Raw genomic sequence first — 17,866 nt, forward strand, 5'->3', positions numbered from 1 at the left:
CACCATCTCCTCACCAAGACAGAATCCTCGAGATAGAGATCTAGCACCATCACTCCAACGAGCTGACATGAGCTTCTTTTGCCTGGATGTGCAGAGAAGTAAAGCTACAGGAAGCCATGGCCCGGTGGTTGATGTAGACTACCTACTTTAGCAAGGTGGTGGTAGAAGATAAAGTTGTTTTTAGACCAGGCGCCATGTTCCCTATGTTCTAGCTGTAGTTGGGATTGCTACCAGTCCATGTTTCTGTAAGACTATTTCTAGAGACCTTCCACTCACCCTTGACCCCGAGGTTCTATGTTTGCATGCAGTACTGAGACTAGGATGATGCCTCTCATCTTATTGTTTGTCTTTTTCTCAGGTCCTTAGAGCTCCTATTTGCAAGTAATCAAAATAATAAACTTCTGTACGGTGAGCCCCCTAAATCTCCCAGAGCTACACGCAAGTTCTCCTCTCCACCCCCCTTGTCCATCACCAAGTCCTCATCGCCCAGCCGTAGACGCAAACTTTCACTCAATATTCCCATCATTACCGGTGGAAAAGCGCTGGACCTTGCCGCTCTGGGATGTTCTCCAAATGGATACTCAAGTGCCTGCCCCGCTCCTCCTCCATACAGCAAAACCACTTTGGACATCAATAAACTTTATGTGTCGGGAAGTTTCCCGAGCAAAGTAGGAGAGGGTGAGGAGCCACCTGCAGAGAAGGACGAGGAGCCGGTAACACAGAGGCAAAGCAAAGGTGAGGGAGAGAAACCTTCAACTCAACTGATAATGTAACTTCACCCTTCTGACCAATAGAATATTACAAGATGGCGGTAAAAGATTTACTGAAATAGTGTTTGTTACTGATTTGAGATATGTTGGGGTGGTTTTACTAAAGACAAGTAGCCTGTTCAGTTTGCAAGTTTTTTCTTCGTTTTTATTGAATGTGATGAAAATTTACTTTGCAAAGAATATACAGTCGTGCGCAAGGCAACAGCATTTTTGCTTGCCCATGATTGGATAATGGAAGTCAGCAGAGCTTGAATGTGAATGCAGGCTCCTGAGGAGACCAGATATAGTGAATGCAGGCTCCTGGGGAGACCAGATATAGTGAATGCAGGGTCCTGGGGAGACCAGATATAATGAATGCAGGCTCATGGGGAGACCAGATATAATGAATGCAGAGTCCTGGGGAGACCAGATATAGTGAATGTAGACTCCTGGGGAGACCAGATATAGTGAATGCAGGCTCCTGGGGAGACCAGATATAGTGAATGCAGGCTCCTGGGGAGACTATATATAGTGAATGTAGGCTCCTGGGGAGACCAGATATAGTGAATGCAGGCTCCTGGGGAGAGCAGATATAGTGAATGCAGAGTCCTGGGGAGACCAGATATAGTGAATGTAGGCTCCTGGGGAGACCAGATATAGTAAATGCAGGCTCCTGGGGAGACCAGATATAGTGAATGCAGGCTCCTGGGGAGATCCAATATAGTGAATGTAGGCTCCTGGGGAGATCAGATATAGTGAATGCAGAGTCCTGGGGAGACCAGATATAGTGAATGTAGGCTCCTGGGGAGATCAGATATAGTGAATGCAGGCTCCTGGGGAGATCCAATATAGTGAATGCAGGCTCCTGGGTTTAGTAACACTTTAAGTCACAAGAACATGACGACAACACAAGTATGGCACGTTTACAGGCACTCTAATGGAAGTCTATGGGGCCAAAAATACAAAAGCTCATGTACGTTTTTAGTGTCGGGCAACTGAGCATCACAGGTGTGAACAGGAACAATTAGAAAGAATGGGGTTCTGCATGTTGAATGTGGTCTACAGGCCAAAAAAACACTCAAATGTGAATTGGAGGGGGTAGTTTTATTGAGTTTCTGACTACTTCACTTATTATTGTGGGCTTTGTTCGCTGGAATACTCCCAAACTGTATGTTATGATAGTGGTCTGGCTTACTAGATGATTATTTCAAGGTTCTTTTTACCTTTCCTTCTAGCAATATTAAAGTCTGTTATTTTTAAACCAAAAAAAAACATGTTCTACTTACCTGCTCTGTAATGGTTGTGCACAGAGCAGCCCAGATCCTCCTTTTCTCGGGTCCCTTGCTGGGGCACTCCCGGCCCCTCCCTCCTGCCAAGTGCCCTCACAGCAAGCAGCTTGCTATGGGGGCACCCGAGCCAAGCCACTGCTCTGTGTGTCCGTTCAGACAGGAGCCGTGGCTCGGCCCCGCCCCTCTCTCTCCTCATTGGCTCACTGATTTTGATTGACAGCAGCCAATGGCACCCACTGCTGTCTCAGCTATCTGGGAGAGTCCCGGATAGCCGAGTCTCTCATGCAACATTGCTGGCTTGTGATGGGGCTCAGGTAAGTATTAGGGGGGCTGCTACACACAGAAGGCTTTTTATCTCAAAGCAGAGGTCCGCCCACCCGTGCAAAGATTTCAAATCCAGCAGCTACACATACTGCAGCTGCTGATTTATAATCGGACACTTACCCGAGCCCTCCTTCTACTTACCTGAACCCAGTCTTTCCAGCGACGGGGATGAGCACAGAAGCTCCAGCCGGGGTCTCGGGTCCTAATTGGATAGATTGATAGCAGTGCACCCATTGGCTCCGCTGCTGTCAATCAAATCCAATGACGCGGGAGCGGGGGGGGGGGGCGGGGCCGATCCCTGCTGTCTGTGTCAATAGACGCACGAGTGCCCCGAGGGAGAGCGCTTCTCCAATGGGGCACTCGAGAAGAGGAGGAGCCAGGAACGCCGTTAAGGGACCCCAGAAGAGGAGGATCGGGGCCGTTCTGTGCAAAAACCAACTGCACAGCAGGAGGTAAGTATGACATGTTTGTTATTTAAAAAGACAAAAACGAACCTTTAGATATCCTTTAAGTAAATTAACAAAAAGTATAGCGAAAATCAATTCCAATTTTCATCAACGGACAAAAATGGAACGAAAATGTGAGGGAGGGACATTTACCCCCCTGAACTTCTGCTTTCCTCAGAGCTCCACCTGTCTGTTAAAGCCCCCTGCCCCTTGACTCTGCCCTAGCAAGCTGCATTGGCTGAGAGATGCAGGCTCCCATCAAGCCCTTCCCTTTCCTATGCAGTGCCACACGTTACACTCATTCACGCTGTCTCTTTGCCGCCATCTGTTGGCCTTTTCTAAATTGGCAACATAATTCCATCCCCAGCTTATAATAATAGTAATACTACATTAAAGTTTAAACATGTATTGTACTACCACATAGGAATAAGTAGGGGGCGTCTACTATGTTGCTGAAAGAAAAAGGCTTTTCTTATTTTTTTTTTCCTTATATTTAATGTTGGTGATATATTCCGGTGATATGTGCAACGGCATTACAGCCAACAGAGATTAACGTTTTTTGTGGGGTTTTTTATACATTAAATTTGCACTTCTGTTTTGTCAAAAAGCAATATTTTTGTTAACGAAACTTGTTTTATTTATAAAGATGTTCTATATCTCACCGGCTAAGGCCCCTTTCACACTGCCGCGACTTGACTGCGATTTTGCCGCGATTTCGCGGCCGCAATTTTGACGTGATTTTTAGGGAATGCTTGTGTAAACTTGAGGACTATGGACCTCAACTCGCATCAAAGTCGGACCAAAGTAGTACAGGGACTACTTTGAAATCGGTGCGATTTGAAGTCGCTCAGATATGAATGGTTATCATAGGGAATCATGGGGGTACGACTTGTCATGCGGCTCTAATGCCCAACATCGCAGGAAAAGTCGTACAAGTATGAAAGGGGCTTAAGGCCCCTTTCACACTTGTGCAACCTTGACTTTGACGTGACTTCAGGCAATGCCTATGTAATCTTGGGGGTTTATGGACCTCAAGCCGCATCAAAGTCGGACCATAGTAGTGCAGGACTACTTTGAATTCGCTGCGGCTTGAAGTCGCACAGATATGAATGGTACCCATTGGAAGTCATGGGGTAGGACTTGTCATGCGACTTTGCAGTCCCAAGTCGCTGGACAAGTCGCACATGTGTGAAAGTGGCCTAAATCTGTGTCTGTAGTATGTTCAAACCTTCATAGCAGCAATAAAAACATGTTATTAGATTTTTACTCCAGGAGTATATCATGAGTTTGGCAATTCTAGAGAAATGCTTATATAATGCATTACAACTTAACTAACGAGTTGTATATCAGTAATGCCTAAAATGTCCAAGTGTCAGGAGGTGCCACATCCTAATGAAAATAGGAAGGGAATTTAAAGGCACCAATGTAGACACAAAGTGGTATCAAATATAGAAAAGTTTATTTATACATACCAGTTTAAAATTGATCTAAAGATAAAAGAACATGCATACAAAGTACATGTTGCATACAAACAGAAGAAAGTGTGCAAGTGATTCCATTTCTTAAAGGAGCATAGCACCCCAAAGGGGACCCCTAAGCGTTTCAACTCTCTTTTCTTCAGGGGGTTCTTTATTTGAGAGTGCAATGAATGGATAATACAAAATAAATGTCAATGACATGCAATAGAGCTGCACGATTCTGGGAAAAATGAGAATCACAATTTTTTTGCTTAGAATAAAGATCACGATTCTCGTGGCGTAACATCGTCTTTCACATAATACCAAAAAAATTGGGCTAACTTTACTGTTTCATTTTTTTAAAATTCATTAAAGTGTATTTTTTCCCCCAAAAATTGCATTTGAAAGACCACTGCGGAAATACATTGTGACATACAGTATTGTAACAACCACCATTTTATTCTCTAGGGCAGTGATGGTGAACCTTGGCACTCCAGATGTTTTGGAACTACATTTCCCATGATGCTCATGCACTCTGCAGTGTAGTTGAGCATCCTGGGAAATGTAGTTCCAAAACATCTGGGGTGCCAAGGTTCGCCATCACTGCTCTATGTGTGTATATATATATATATATATATATATATATATATATATATATATATATATATATATAATGTTTGGGGGTTCTAAGGAATTTTCTAGCAAGAAATAATGTTTTTAACTTGACTTTAAGTGGTTAAACTTCCCTCATTTACAGACCGAAGTTCATTCCTTTGATCTAAAGAACAAAACGTTACAATGTTTATAGTGGCTCAGCTGCTGAGGAATGTTGTGAAACTTGGCAGACTGCCTGTTTGTTTGTTTTTTTGACAGCTGTCGTCTTGTGCAGAGAACTCTGCATAGAATCCCGATCTCGATTATTAATGATTGATCGTGCAAAAGAATAGCTGTTTACATATAAAAGACACATGTCAATTATGTAGGTATATCTTACAATGTATAGATAATAAGATTATATACAGACACCCAGTTGGTTCCAAAGAATCCAGAAACCTGGAGACAATTCAAGAGAAAGTATCCCGATATATAATGAGAATTAAATAGCATTAAATGTACCCTCCAAAACATGACCACAGAGGCCCCCTATCCACAGGAGGGCATGGAGCATGTGGTCAGCATGGAATCTAACTGAAGACATTCCGGGCATGTATGTACATATATTAGTGACTATTTGCAAGAAGGACCAACAATAGTACTTACTTCATGTAGTAAGGGATCCTGTATGCCCCAGTGTTTTTGATATTCAATTATCGTAATGGGAAAATAAAGGATCCTACAGAAGAGTGAAAAAGGCTTCACTACCTATAAGTGAAGACTTGGTGCATCTATGGGAAGGTACCAAGGTGTACCAGCAGGCAATAACTTGGTATTCAAAAGACTCTAAAGGCAATGTGTGGAAAAGTCAAAAATGAATAAATAGATACCCCACATGGCCCACAAAGGGTACAGCTCAAAAACCCCTAGAAATATCCATTTAGCCAACTCACCAGATAGATTGATAAAACAATGTATCATAGCAGTCCTTAGCGTGTTAGGGGGTGCTCATATGCTGCTGGAGGGACATGTATCACCCTTTATACATATGCATAAAGGAGGTGGAGTGTAGGCGTTTTGCCAATAATGGGCCTCGAAGTGTAGCGGGGTAGAGAACAGCAAATAAGGCTGAACCTTCTTGCATAGCCAAGCAAACATGGTGCGACCCACCGTGAGCCCCATGGGGCACGCTTTTCAGCCGCAATACTCTCCCCATCGCGCACCAAGGGACGGAAGCCTCACTTCCGGCTGACGCATGATCTCACATCCGGTCGTGACGAGGCCTGCAGTGCGTGCATCAGGGTGATGCAATGATGCCAGCACAGCGTGTGCGGATCCCCAGCATCAGAGGCACGTGAACGTGACCCCCAATGCTGAGAACCGCGCAACTTCTCCAGGACCAGAGGGTCCTGACCCCAAGGTGGTCACCAATGGACAATGCTTCCATGATAGGGAAAAAGGGGTGAACAACAAGGGATTTGAGATGATCCCCCACTTCAGAATTACTGTGTGGGGGCCAGGTGTGCTGGGAATGACTCACAGGACTGGACAGCGAGGAACTCACAGAAGTATGCATAAAATAATTGAATTGTAAAGGTATATAATTAGAACAAGTGCCAAAATTAATAATACATATTGGAAAATTATACTTTTGACCACAAATACAGGAACATAGACACTACAGAACAAAAGAAGACAAAACAATTAAAGAACGGACGGGGAAGGGAGAAAGGGAGTCAGAACAGGGGCAATATCCGCAAAGCATGTATGCCTCATCAGATGTGATATGTTCACATTAGGTGTTTGGTTTTGCCCGATGTGAAACCCTCAAGAAAAGGTTGATAGCTTAGAATCTCATTTAAACCTGATGGGCTTTTGGCTTTGAGGCCAAAAATCCACCGGGATTCCCTCTGTAATATAAACTTATTCCTATCGCCTCCCCAATATACCAACTTATCACGTAAAGAGGGGACTCATTTAAATGTAATTTGAGGATAAGGTGTAATAATCTTCGCAATTTGAGGGTCAGAAGTCAGGAGATGCCAGTATTTCTGAACATATCTTCGGACCATATGATGTTGTACACTATAAGGAGTTATAATGCGTAACGTAGTGTCATCTTTGGAAGTCGGACGAGGATCGAAAAGTAGTTGTGATCAAGATTGCTGAATTGCTTGATTTATAAGCTTTACGGAGGCGTAATTTGGAATAGCCTCATTCAAGGAGGCGAAATTTGAGTTTGTCAGCTGCTTTCTTACATTTTTCTTCATCGCAACAGTTGCGTCTGAGTCACAATTATTGTAAGTAGGGAATAGATTGTATCAGGGATTTGGGGTGGAAGCTATGGGCTTGTAAAATCGTATTCCCTGCAGTGGGTTTTCTATACAGATTGCTATTCTAGATTCCCTCATCAACCTTGACCAGTAAATCCAGAAGGGTAACTCGGTGACGATTGGATGACATGGTAAAAACGAGATTGTACTGATTAGAGTTAATGGTTGTAAGACATTTGTGTAACAACTCAGCTGGACCGTCCCAAATTAAAAAGATATCATCTATGTATCCTAACCAAGTCAAGATCCATGAAGAAAATTTGCAGGTGTTTTCTGAAAGTAAAAAGTAACGCTCCCACTTCCCCAGGTACATATTGGCGTAGGATGGGGCACAACAAGTCCCCATCGCTACGCCATGCACCTGGAGAAAGTGGGAGTCTTTGCACACAAAAACGTTGTGTCTTAAGACAAAATCTAGTATCCACAACACCAAATTGTAAGTAGCTTTAGGATGTTGGATGCTTTGGTCAAAAAAGTTTTTGACAACACGGATGCCTCTTGAATGTTGGATAGAACAATAGAGACTTTCTACATCAATGGCAACCAATATTGCATTGGGTGGGACATTCAAGTCCTCAATTAGTTGCAAAAAATGGATTGTATCCTTGACGTGTGATGACAAGTGTACAACAAACGGTTGCAAAAAAGTGTCAACCCACTTACTAGCATTTTCAGTGAAATTGGAGTTGCCGGAAATAATGGGCCTACCAAGGTTTTCTTTTTTCTTTTGAAATTTGTGGATTTTAGGTAACGCGTAAAACGCGTGAATTTTTGGAAACTTGTACATGAAGTCCATAGTGTCCTTAGAGATGACTCCACCTTCAAGGGCATGGGTGATCAGGGACCAAAAAGTTTGATTGAGTTCCTCTATTCGTGATTCAGATATTGGGTGGTACCATTCTTTATTGTTTAAGATGTCCATACACATCCTACAATAATTGGTTTGGTCTATGACCACCGTGTTTCCCCCCCTTGTCAGTGGGTTTGATTATAAATGATGAGTTTTTTTGTAATTCCAATAGGGCCTGGCGATGTTCTGTAGACAGATTAACGTCAACAGCTCCACGACTAGGTATCCCTTTGATTGCTTTGGTAACACATTTAATAAAGGCAGAGACACACTGGGGTTAGATTGAATAGAGGGAAATTTTTGAGATTTCTCCTTCAATGTAATTTGTTCAGGAGGCGGGACATTTATCTTAGTATCTGAGAGCAATGATTTAAGGTCAATTTGATCAATTAAGTCCACCGAGGTGTCCGACTCAATGGATTCGGAAGACTGGATGCAGTGACTTTCCTCGTGTAGGAGTGTCAAATCATGAAGGGCTCTACTTTCTCGCATAGATAGCTTGTGTTCAGGTCCTGGCTCAGAGGATTTGTCAAACATTAAGCTGTAAATTTATCAATCTCAGCCGTGGGACAGAAACTCAGACCTAGGGAGAGGACCTGCATCTCCTCCAACGACAAAGAATGAGAAGATAAATTGATTACCTTCAATCCTGTTTTATGATCGAAGGAGGGTCGATGACCTAAGAGTCTATCCCCTTGCCTGGTTTGAGACGATGGGGATCTAAAGGGATGTGTGGAGTGGGGGAACTGGGAGAGGGAGTAAAAATAGGATACAAAGTCGGTATTCGAGCAGTAGCTCCTAATGTGGAGGGATGAGGTAAGGCTTGGGATTCCCCAGATGCTTGGGGCCCAGCAGCAGGCATGGCTAGTGAATGACCACCACCAGAAATGTCACCTGACACCGTGGCTGAGAGTTGTGAAGGTAATTCAGATTCCATAGTGCGCTTCTTGTGCAGATTATCAGAATTGTTACTTGGTGTGCACTCTTGACGTTTGCGAAAGGCTTTGGATTTGTTGCTCCGTGACGAAACCTGTGAAGCAGAGGAGGAGTCAGACAGGGAATGAATATTTGAGTCAGCACGATTAGATCTTAGAGACATTTCTGTTGACTGTATATTATGACATTTTCTACGTGTTGCTTCCCAATTGTATGCGTTTTGGCCGACAAATGCTCTTCTATCCCTCTCTAATATTTTTTGTCTTTATTAATTAAAATCTGTCTATTGTAAGTTTCCAATTCTAAATTAAATTTAGAGTTGAGTTCCTCAAACTTATTATGAGATCTAAATCCATTTAAAGAATTGTTGGTTTGTTGTATCTCAATATTGAGATGCTCCATTTGTTCTTTGTAATCCTTAATGAGGAGTACCATCATATTCCTAGAACATGACGTCAAATTGTCCTCCCAACTTTTCTTTAGATCATCAGAAAGTTTGGGATATTGGGAAAGATTTGAATACGTAGGCCCTTAGGATTATATCCTGCCTTGATATCTTTCAAAACTAGAGACATGCCAATGTAGGGCAGACTTCTTTTACAGCAATCTTTCTTCTGTTTGTATGCAACATGTGCTTTGTATGCATGTTCTTTTATCTTTACATCAATTTTTAAACTGTATGTATAAATAAAACTTTTCTATATTTGATACCACTTTGTGGCTACATTGGTGACTTTAAAGTCCCCTCTCATTTTCTTTCTCTTTGTACAATTTAACTAAACCCGTTAGTTGACTAAATTACGACTAAGGCCCCTTTCACACTTGTACAACCTAAAAGTCCTGCAACTTTGATGTGATTTTGCTGCGACTTTGACGCAACTTCAACGTGACTTGAAGCAATGTCTGTGTAATCTTGAGGTCTATGGACCTCAAGTCGCATCAAAGTCGGACCAAAGTAGTGCAGGGACTACTTTGAAGTCGCTGCGACTTGATGTTGCACAGATATGAACGGTACTCATTGGAAATCATATCATTAAATCTAATAAATGTACCATCCAAAACATGACCACATAGGCCCCACCCACATGGGAGGGCATGGAGCATGTGGTCAGCATGAAATCTAACTAAAGACATTCCAGGCATGTATGTACATATATTAGTGGCTATTTGCAAGAAGGACGAACAATGGTACTTACTTCATGTAGTAATGGATCCTGTATGTCCCAGTGTTCTTGATAATCAATTATTGCAATGGAAAAATAAAGGATCCTGCAGAAGAATAAAAAAGACTCCACTGCAGTGGAACACCAAGGCTGCACTTCCTCCCGGCAGATCCAAATCGTCCAAAATGGGGCCAGGTTCCTCTTGATAACTTAATTTCCAATCTACAAATACTGCGGGATTTTGTTATTGAGCTTCCCGAAGACTCCTGGGATAGATGATGCCGATATCCCAGGAGTCAATGGGAATCGCCTAATGACATCATCGCCTAGGCGGCCGGGACAGGAAGTGCCGCCCAGAAATATAAAAAAAAATTCCATTTAGCACTGTACACCAGAGGGGGATTGGCAACATAGGAACTTTAAAAAAAAAGGGTGGAACTTCGCTTTAATAATGTAGTAGAACGTCCTGTGAGCAAGTGGTTATTACAAGATTATGGCTGCAGTTGTAGCTATGATCTTGGTACTGTTTTTTCAGCCAGGGATCGGCTGTTTTGTAAAAGTGACCAGGGTGGTTTTACAACCACCCAATCACTTTTACAGTGCTTTGAAGGGCTGCCGTGGAAGTTCCTGAGATCTCCCATTCCTTTGGGGAGCCTGGGACTGGGGTAAGTGGCTGGGACAGCTTTACGCAAAGGAGATGGAGGAAAGTCCTGTGACAGATGAATCCAGAAGCGGTGATGATTGGTCACTTGCAAGTGGGTATACCAGGATCATGGCTGCAGCTGTCTTGTAAAATCATCTGATCACTCTTATGCCCTGTACACACAGTCGGACATTGATCGGACATTCCGACAACAAAATCCATGGATTTTTTCCGACGGATGTTGGCTCAAACTTGTCTTGCATACACACGGTCACACAAAGTTGTCGGAAAATCCGATCGTTCTAAACACGGTGACGTAAAACACGTACGTCGGGACTATAAATGGGGCAGTAGCCAATAGCTTTCGTCTCTTAATTTATTCTGAGCATGCGTGGCACTTTGCGGTCAGATTTGTGTATACACAAGCGGAATTTCCGACAACGGATTTTGTTGTCGGAAAATTTTATAGCCTGCTCTCAAACTTTGTGTGTCGGAAATTCCGATGGAAAATGTGTGATGGAGCCCACACACGGTCGGAATTTCCGACAACAAGGTCCTATCACACATTTTCCGTCGGAAAATCCGACCGTGTGTACAGGGCATTACAGCGCTGCAAAGGCCAACCACCCCCCCCACCCCCCCACCCCCACACACACACACACACACACACACACACACACACACACACACACACACACACACACTCCGAGTGAATCTTCACCACCTTGACAGCACAACAAAGAGCTAACCAGAAATATGAGACTCAAATTATAGAGAAGTCATATATTGCATGATATAACGGTAACCACTCCAGGGCTCAGACTTCCATAAAAGAATAGCCAATAAGGAACACCACTGATCACTTTCTCTTCAGTTCGGTATCCAGTAAGTGTTGGAGGACACTTCTGGTTATGTAATGACATCACAGTACTAAGCTCCGCCCTATGTGTTTTGTCAGAGTCGCCGTCTTTCCTTTGCTCATGTATTTAGCATTGACCTGGAGTTATGATTTGGATAGCAGCTCAAGGGTTGAAACTGGCCAATAAATGTTTTTTTTTTAAATGAGATGTGAGGGGCCCCTATTCAGATTTTGCTACACATCTGGATATACGGCTCTGTGTACTATACTACTACTTCTACTACTACTACTACCACTACTACTACTACAGGGTTCCTGTGGCCCAAGGTTGTAATTTTTTTTCTAGTTGTGGCCCCAAGTGCCAGTTAGTTTATGGAGCTTTTACATTATGGTACAAGAGAGATTACAATAAGACTTGTTTATTATTTTCCCCTTGTACATCATCATATAGTACATAGAGATTAATATTGGTTTATGCCCTGGAGGAGGGTTATAAGCACTTATGGAAACAAAGTCCGGGGTTCATGTTGTAATCCAGATATTGTTTTCTGTTTCCGTTTCACAGATTCAGAGAGTTCCTGCCGAGCAGAGTCAGACACTGAGCAGACACAAAGTGATGAAGCTGAGACTGACACATCTCCAACTCGCTCGCCAACTACGCCAATCTCTCAGCGTGGCCGAAACTCTGCTGGTGAGTAAACCGCTTCCCGTACACTTCTGCAACTTATGAAAAAAGTTCATTCAGCACACTCTACTTATGGATAGTTTAAGGCCTCATGCACATGGGTGTATGGATTGATGCCCCAAATATGCATTTTTTTTTCTACCGGAACATGGCAACAAAAAAATGCCTCTAATGTTGCCTATGTACCCACATTTATGGGTATATGGTGTTGAGTATGAATGCATTCTACTGGCCAAAATAATGTATTCTAGGCATTGAAAATATATTTATGCTCATACACCTGCGTTTATGCGCATACAAGCTTAACTAGTTCCAGACTTTGGGCGTGCTACACACAACCAAAAAAAATGTCATTGTTGTACACAGGACGTGCTACACACGTCCAGTCTCTCTGCCCTGCTTCTGGAACCCCCCTCCCAGTATACAATAATTGTTGGCTTTGATTAAAGTGGTTCTAAAGCCTAAACATTTTTTACCTTAATGCATTCCTTGCATTAAGGTAAGAATTGCTTAGGCATCAGCATCCCCCCCCTCACCCCACCCCCCCCTTTTACTTACCTGAGCCCTCATTTGATCCAGCGCTGTGCACATCTGCAGCTCTTCTCTCCGCTTTGTCTGGATCTTACTCGCTTCGCTGGGGCACCGAGAGCCATTGGCTCCTGCTGCTGTCAATCAAAGCCTGTGACGAGGGAGTGGGGGCAGGGCTGAGTCCTGCTGTCTTTATCAATGGACACAGCAGCGGGGCTCGGGAGCGAACACGCATCAGTGCGATTATAGTGGCTGCCTGTGGGGGCACTGGACAGAGAGGAGGAGCCAGGAGCACAGGTGGGGCATCCAAGAATGGGAGGTTCAGGGCCGCTCTGTGCAATTCCATTGCACAGAGCAGGTAAATATAGAGAAGTTGTTTTATTTTAACAAAAAAAAAAAACACCTTTACAACCACTTTAATCAAAGCCGGGATCACTGTATACTCAGAGAAGGTTTCTGCAGCTCCAGCTTGTAAAAAAGCAGTCTGACTCGGTGTTTATAAATAACACTTGCGCAGACGGGAATAAAGAAAGATACAATGTAACGTATTGTTGCTTTTGTATCTTTCTGTTCATTCATTGCAGATCAAAGGAATGAACTTAGATCTGCAAATGATGTTAAAGTGGGAGTAAACTCCCATGTATGATTTTTACATATAGGTAAGCCTATAATAAGGCTTACCTATAGGTACACGAAATATCTCCTAAACATGCGCCGTTTAGGAGATATCTACTTTAGATGCAGCCGGTGACGTCGCCGGCGCATTCGCTCTGAAGGAATGGCATACCCGTGCCGTTTCTTCAGAGCTGTGCCATAAATAGCAATTCCCACGCACGTACACATGAGTGACGTTATCCCCGGCTGGGCCAATCAGAGAGCCGAAGCCTGCAAACCTGAAAGGGAGACCGGGTGAAGAAGGAAGCGTTGTTAGCAGTGACAGCACACCACCGGAGGGCTTAGTTTTCAGGTACGTCTGTCATAATGTGCTATGTGATTTAGACCAGCACATTATAACTTAAACAGATGATTTTTTTTTTTTTTTTTTTTTTTATGCGGTTTACTACCACTTTAAAGTGATAGTAAACTCGTATCTGCTACTTTTACCTTTAGGTAAGTTTATAATAAAGCTTACCTGTAGGTAAAATGAATATCTCCTAAACGTGCACAGTTTAGGAGATATTCCAGTGAGCAGCAGCCGCACCTGTGACTCTTGCTCACATGCGCCGGAGTGAGGTCATCGCGGCTTGCCATTCAAACGGCCGGAGCCTGTAAACCTGGAAGGAAGATGGAAGCCCTGCCAGCAGTGACAGCACGCCGCTGGAGGGCTTCATTTTAAGGTAAGTCTCTCACAATGTGCTAGTATGCGATCCATACTAGCACATTATGACATTACCTTGCAGGGGGACCAAACTTTTTTTTTTTTAATTATTTTTCAGCATTTACTACCACTGTAAAGCAACTTGACAAGTAAAAAAAAAAAAAAGTTTGTTTTAATAAAATGTTCCTCTATTTAACCTCTTATTAAACCTTCATTTATTTGTTTATTCTAATGAGCCCTCATTAACGCCTTATTCTCCTTTTCCCTTCAACTATTTTACTGCAGATTTTTTTTTTTTTTCTATTTTATCACCTATTTATCATTTAACGTTTGATTTTATTTTGTTTGTTAATATTTTTATACATTTAACATAAATTTACACCTGTCCCATGAAAAAAATAAGGTAACTAACTCCGCAATGCTTTGTACCAGAATTATTTTAGTGTCATTCTAAACCTGGACAAACTACAGAATACAATGCACAGTTTTTATTTGCAGTAACACTTATTTTTTTTTAAACTAACACTGTAAAAAAAGGAAAAAAAAGTGCATTTTGTATAGTTATGTTGTGTTTTATTGTCAAGGATTGTGAAAAATAAAAATTAAAACAAAAAAATAATTGTCTTATAGCTGGTCTGGGTAGCTGACCTTTCACTCCGGTTTGGAATAATACACCAACATGCTAGGAGTTGGACCCCCAATGTTCCCTAGTCTTCCCATGTGTTTCCTAATGCCTCCCACTGTCTTCTCCATGGTGTCCTGTGTTCCCAGCTCCTGTGACCCCATAGACTCCATTCTGCCTCATGCTTCAGTGATCATGTGCTCCCCTGCTCACAATCTGCCCCCATTGTGACCCCATGTCCTCCAGATTGCTCCCTACTCTAGTAATTCCCTATTCCCAGCAACCCCATGAACTCCAGCCTTCACCCTGCTTCAGTCTTAAAGTCGAATTCCAGGAATTCAGCTACTTTGTAAAAACTGCAGGCGTACCATGAGTTAAGTCCAATGAGGTGCCCTGCCACCTTGTAGATTTTTTTTCTATTTTTCACATCAGACATGTTTATTGTACTACAGGAAGATAACTTTTGGAGCTCCGATGCTTCTCACTGTGGTCTCTGTTCCTTCAAAAGCAGAGTTGCTGGAGCTGCTATGCCCGCCCCTCTCCTCATTCTGCCCATTCACAGAAGCCTTTGTATTATGTGAACTCATTCACAACATATAAAGGCTTCTGTGAATGGACAACAGAGGGAAGAGGGCAGGCATTGCTGATCCGCGTGCTTTTCTCCTATCACGGCTGTAGTGAATCCTTACCATGTAATGAACACGTCACATTCAATTAATAGAGATAAGTCCCGGAGGTGACAGGCACCTAATTGGACATAACTCATAGTGTGCCTGCACTTTTTGCAAAGTTGATGAACTTCTGAAATTCAGCTTTAAGATTTTTGTTTCTTTGTTAGGTTGCCTTCACCGACCCTGCCTGCCATAGACTGTTATTTGCTACATGCCTGTTTTCCAGGTCCCCTGTGTGCAAATTCATACTCTGTATCTGTAGTAAAGATGGCGCAAACAATGGGTAATCACTGAGTCTGTAAGTCAAAGCAGATACAATTGGACCAGCAAATGCATTGTTGAGATAAAGACAGCACTTGGAAGGCAGCTCCTGGAAGATGTGAAGGAATCTCTGCAGTAGTGAAACAAACAAAGAGCGCCACTCTAAGTGTAGCATGTAACATTAAAAACAAGTTTATTAGGACAAATGGCAACTCGCATTGAGGGAATGGAAAAGCGCTTGTCAGACCCACTCCGGGAAGCTTCCTAGCTCCCGGAAACACAATGATCCCTGGCGGTCCCTTACCCGAGTGGAGCAGTGGATCCCCAGGACTCTTGACATCTTAATGAGCCATGGCCACCCCGACCCTCATGCGGGTCTGACAAGCATTTTTACATTCCCTCAATGTGAGTTGCCATTTGTCTTAATAAATTTGCTTTTATTGAGACATGCTGCACTTAGAGTGGAGCTCTTTCTTTTGTGTGTTATAACCCTGTATCTAGAAACACATCCGGAACGCATCCAGGCTGCGTTTCTATGCTGTGAATCGGCCCCTAAACTGCAGAAACATGATGTGGGTATTGAACATATTGTATTTACATTCCAAATTTTATTACAGATTTTACACTCTTCTCCTATAATAACGGCATTGTGATGACATCCTGCCGAGAGCACGACAGTAGCCGCAGCAACCTATCAGCAGCCTCCGCCTTTGCCATCGCAACTGCCGGAGCTAACGAGGGTACTCCCACCAAGGAGACGTACAGACGAATGTCTTTAGCAACAGCAGGTAGGAGCAAATAGACATTTCCAGGAGGCGCAATGAGTCACAATTTCCAGTTGGTCATGTCACGCATTTACGGTCATGGCGTTCTAGAATCCGAGCACCTATAAGTCGCTAGTGTACGTCTCAGGTGTGCAATGGTAAAAGTACCGGAGTATAGAATCTACGGGAATAGATGAACCTGTCAAGGACCTCTAAGAAGAGGGGATATAGGTGGGGATGCTTAGTTATTGTGGTTGGATTTGGTTTGTTGGAAACGGGGTAGGGCTCAGAGAAGAGAGAAGTGGGAGCAGTAAAAAGGGAATGAGAAGGGAAGGAAGGGTAGACTGGGAAAGGGAGTGGCTCAGAGAAGAGGGAAGTGGGGGCAGTAAGAAGGGAATGGGAGGGGAAGGAAGGTTAGACTGGGTAGGGGAGTGGCTCAGAGAAGTGGGAAGTGGAGTGTGAAAGACCTAGCCAGGACAGAGGCTGTTGGAGAGGACTGAATGCAAGCCTGTTGCCTTTTGATTATGGGCCCTAGCATTTGGGGGAAGGGTGCTCTCTGTGAGCTGTATGCCTGGGGACCCTGGGGTTGGTGTTACTTTGGATTCAGCTCCATGTCCCCCCAAAACACACAGACTCTGGAAACCCTTTATATGCCATATTAGAATGATAAGACTGAATTATACTGTTGGGACACATCCTGTGAGGAGATGCTGGTGTCATCAACTCCAATTACCTGTGTTTATGTTAATTGAATGAGCTGATCACATTGTCCTCTATACAATGTAGGAGATGGGACGACTCCTATTGGAGCTGCTGCTATTGTGATAAGGTGTCCTGTGATAATTAACTCAGTCTGGGCAATAGGTCATGTCTCAATCACCTAGGCTGTATAAAGGATTAGTTAATTAGCTCATGTTAATTAGGTTAATTAGGTTACGTTTGTATTGTTAGAGTAATATTTTCTCCTGTATATAAGACTGTATTCTGGTTCTGAATAAAGTGAGTTCATGGTAGCAACAAGCAAGTGTCACCTTGTCTTGGTGCTCAGAGAGGTTGGAATATCTGATATCTGTATACAGACTGGGAGGAAGTGGTATATGACGGAAGCACTCAAGCGGAGTGTGGGACGTTCCGTGACATTGGTGGCAAGCAGCGGGAAAGCTTCCTGCAGTCTGGGACATCCAAACTTCCATCTGGATCCAAGGTCCAGATAGCAGGAGAGGAGAGGTACAGATACCAGCCGCCATGGATGAGGAATTCAGAAGGAGGTTGCGAGAGATGCAGATACAGCACAGAGAACCAGTGTCAGAGCAGGTCCTGCTGGGATGGTGTGGTTCTATTCGCTGCAAACTCTGGAAGGAAGCGCTAGGCCGT

General features: G+C 43.3%; 1 protein-coding gene across 2 annotated transcripts in view; it reads left to right on the plus strand.

Annotated features, from left to right (window-relative positions):
• The window catches only part of RASGRF1 (Ras protein specific guanine nucleotide releasing factor 1), a 168,580-nt gene that overhangs the window by 98,919 nt on the left and 51,795 nt on the right, over positions 1–17,866 (plus strand). For both annotated transcript variants that reach the window (XM_073618247.1, XM_073618248.1), the window contains exons 15-17: positions 359–735; positions 12,209–12,334; positions 16,346–16,516. In XM_073618247.1, coding sequence (XP_073474348.1) covers positions 359–735; positions 12,209–12,334; positions 16,346–16,516 — 674 coding nt within the window. The remainder of the gene's footprint in view (positions 1–358; positions 736–12,208; positions 12,335–16,345; positions 16,517–17,866) is intronic.

The sequence above is a fragment of the Aquarana catesbeiana genome, linkage group LG03, assembly GCF_042186555.1.
Source record: "Aquarana catesbeiana isolate 2022-GZ linkage group LG03, ASM4218655v1, whole genome shotgun sequence".
In the NCBI taxonomy this organism is placed as follows: Eukaryota; Metazoa; Chordata; class Amphibia; order Anura; family Ranidae; genus Aquarana; species Aquarana catesbeiana.